Source organism: Acanthisitta chloris, unplaced genomic scaffold (genome assembly GCF_000695815.1).
Source record: "Acanthisitta chloris isolate BGI_N310 unplaced genomic scaffold, ASM69581v1 scaffold4784, whole genome shotgun sequence".
Classification (NCBI taxonomy): domain Eukaryota; kingdom Metazoa; phylum Chordata; class Aves; order Passeriformes; family Acanthisittidae; genus Acanthisitta; species Acanthisitta chloris.
In genome coordinates, this window is record NW_008667520.1 from 14,272 (window position 1) to 17,167 (window position 2,896).

General features: G+C 54.1%; 1 protein-coding gene across 3 annotated transcripts in view; it reads left to right on the plus strand.

Annotated features, from left to right (window-relative positions):
* Positions 1-2,648, plus strand: part of FZR1 (fizzy/cell division cycle 20 related 1 (Drosophila)) — a 10,421-nt gene extending 7,773 nt beyond the window's left edge. For 2 of the 3 annotated variants that reach the window (XM_009072517.1, XM_009072518.1), the window contains 3 exons: positions 435-539; positions 1,486-1,578; positions 2,607-2,648. In XM_009072517.1, coding sequence (XP_009070765.1) covers positions 435-539; positions 1,486-1,578; positions 2,607-2,648 — 240 coding nt within the window. Of the gene's footprint in view, positions 1-434; positions 540-1,485; positions 1,590-2,605 lie in introns of all 3 variants that reach the window. The other variant, XM_009072516.1, reaches the window with a different exon arrangement.
* Positions 2,649-2,896: the final 248 nt, after the last annotated feature.

Below are 2,896 nucleotides of genomic sequence, written 5' to 3' on the forward strand. Positions count from 1 at the left end.
CTCCCTGGCAGGAGGTGCAGCCAGGTGGGGTCAGGCTCTGCTCCCAGGGAGCAAGGGACAGGATGAGAGAAAACAGCCTCAAGTTGCACCAGAGGAGGTTCAGGTTGGATATTATGGAAAATGTCTTCATGGAAAGGGTTGTAAAGCATTGGCACAGCTGCCTAGGGCAGTGGTGGAGTCACCATCCCTGGAAGTGTCCAAAAACTTGTGGATGTGCACCTGGGGACGTGGTTAGGGCTGGACATGGTGGTGGTGATGGGTTGACAGTTGGACTTGATGATCTTAATGATGATTAGATGATCTTGATGATCATCTTGAAGATCTTGATGATCTTTTCCATCCTCAGCAATTCCATGATACACGTTTCCCTCTCCACTCTTAGGTGAGCACTCATGCAACAATTCCATGATACACGTTTTCCTCTCCACTCTTAGGTGAGCACTCATGGATACTCCCAGAACCAGATCCTGGTGTGGAAATACCCCTCCTTAACTCAAGTAGCAAAGCTCACAGGACATTCCTACCGAGTCCTGTACCTGGTAAGTGATGTCCACAGCTCTGCAGCTGCTTCCCGGTGGCAGCCGTGGGCACGTGGGACCTGCAGGGCAGTGCCAGGGGCACCCTGAGCTGCCTGTGGGCTGGGTGCAGGTGTGACTGAGCAGTGGAGAGTGCTGTGTCTGCTTTTTGTGCCTGCAAGGGACATTTGATTTGCTGCTGTGGAAATGTGAGGGTTAGGTAATACTAGCAAAGGCTGCCAAGATCTCCTGAGGAAAGGTCTGAGTGTTCTTCTGAGACAGCTTTGCTGAGCCTGGGGAAGAGAAGGCTCCAGAGAGAACTTAGAGCCCCTTCCAGTGCCTAAAGGAGCTCCAAGAGAGCTGCAGAGGGACTTGAGACAAGGGCCTGGAGTGACAGGACACAGGGAATGGATGAAATGACCTTTAAGGTCCTTCCAACCCAAACCATCCTGGCATTCTGTGATTCTATGGCATACAATGATCTCTCCTTGTCCCCTGAAGATTTTCCCACCTTGTCACTGGTGACTGTCAGCGGAAGAAGAATTTGCTGCTTTCAGCCCTCCTGGTGCAGGTAATCCCCATCCATCTCCCACCTGCTCTGTTGGGCACGTGTGGCTTTCCACAGTTCACAACAGAGGGAGATTCCAATGGAAGTGCCTCATCCAGCCAGCAAATCCTGCCCTATCACACTTCCAGCCTTAAGGCATGTTGATAATCCCAGGAGGAATAGCCTCAGTTACACATGGCTTGGATTTCCTAACCCAAGCATCCTTTCCATGGCAGTTCCCTGAGTGTTTCACAGCTGCAGCAGGAGCAAGTGCCCAAGTTGCACTCAGTGAGCACCTGAAAGCTGTTTGGTTTCTCACTGCTAGTCAAGTAGGAATTGAAATCTCTCTTCTGACTTCTCATGAAGGTTTGTTTTCAACCTCAAAGATGTGAGAGGTGCTAAAGGTTGTTCTCTTGGCCCTAGGCGATGTCCCCTGATGGTGAGGCCATTGTCACAGGAGCTGGAGATGAAACCTTACGTTTCTGGAACGTCTTCAGCAAAACTCGCTCAACCAAGGTAAGGCCATGGCACGGGGGGAGCTTGAGCCACCTTGGCTCTGCTCCCTTCCCTCTGCTCCCTTCCCCGTGTCCTGCAGATCAAGGGCTGAGGGCACTGAAGGGTTAAGCTTTGTGGAGGTTTAGCTTTGTGATCGGATGAAGTGAAAGGTCACTGTGTGCCCCGGGCAGTGTGGCACAATGTCCCTCTCCAGACTGGTCAGAGGGAGCTCACCATTGCCCTGCTGCAGTGCTGCTGAGTGCTGAGGGGTGACAGCAGGCTCAGAGCTGGGGATGTGCAGCCTGGGGGAGACCTTAGTGCCCCTTCCAGGGCCTCAAGGGGCTCCCAGAGAGCTGCACAGGGACTTGGGACAAGGGATGGAGGGACAGGACACAGGGAATGGCTTCCCACGGGGGCAGGGTAGATGGGGTATTGGGAAGGAATCCTTCCCTGTGATGGTGCTTAGGGGCTTGAATAGATTTCTCAGAGCAGCTGTGGCTGCTCCATCCCTGAGAGTGTTCCAGACCAGGCTGGATGGGGCTTGGAGCACCCTGAGCCGGTGGGAGGTGTCCTGGCCCATGGCAGGGGTGGGATAGATGAGCTTTAAGGTCCTTCCGACCCAAACCATTCCATGATTCTCTGTCCTCTGGCTCCTTACAGAAGTGCTTGGCTGGTAGGGGGATCTGGGATGGGCAGTGAGAGCTCTCCCTCACCACAGGCAGGTTGTGCCCTGAGCTCCCAGAGCCTGTGTGGGCCGAGGGATCTGAAGGAAGGGACTGGGGGGATCTGGCACTGCTGCTGGAGGTCCCTCAGTCCCTGCCTGCTCTGGGACACAGCTGCCTGCGCGGCTGTGGGAACAGCACACTGCCCTGTGCTCCTTGTTATCAGCTGGAAAAAAACCCTGGGAATATTTATGGTGTTGGACTTTGGTTGGTGAGCTCGGAATATGCCCTGAGCTCCAGATAACCTGACCAGATTAAAAACAAACCAAGCCAAAAGCACGTGGAGTATCAGCTGTGGAGCCCTCATCCCTTGCTTTGTCTCCTCAGGAGTCTGTATCTGTGCTCAACCTCTTCACCAGGATACGATAACCCCCCCCCTGCCGTGCCCCGGGAACATCCAGCCTGACATTCCAGGATCAGACCACTCCCTCGGCCCGCATGGAGCTGCTCCTGCCGAGGGGAGGGAGTGCTGTGGGACTGGAGAAGCTCATTAAATATGTGCTTGTGAGCCATGCTGGGCAGGATTTGGGATGGGGTGGGAAAGGGAGGGAACTGCCAAAGGTTTCTGGATTCATCATTCATAAAGGGATACGGGCACAGGAGAAGTGTTGACCCAG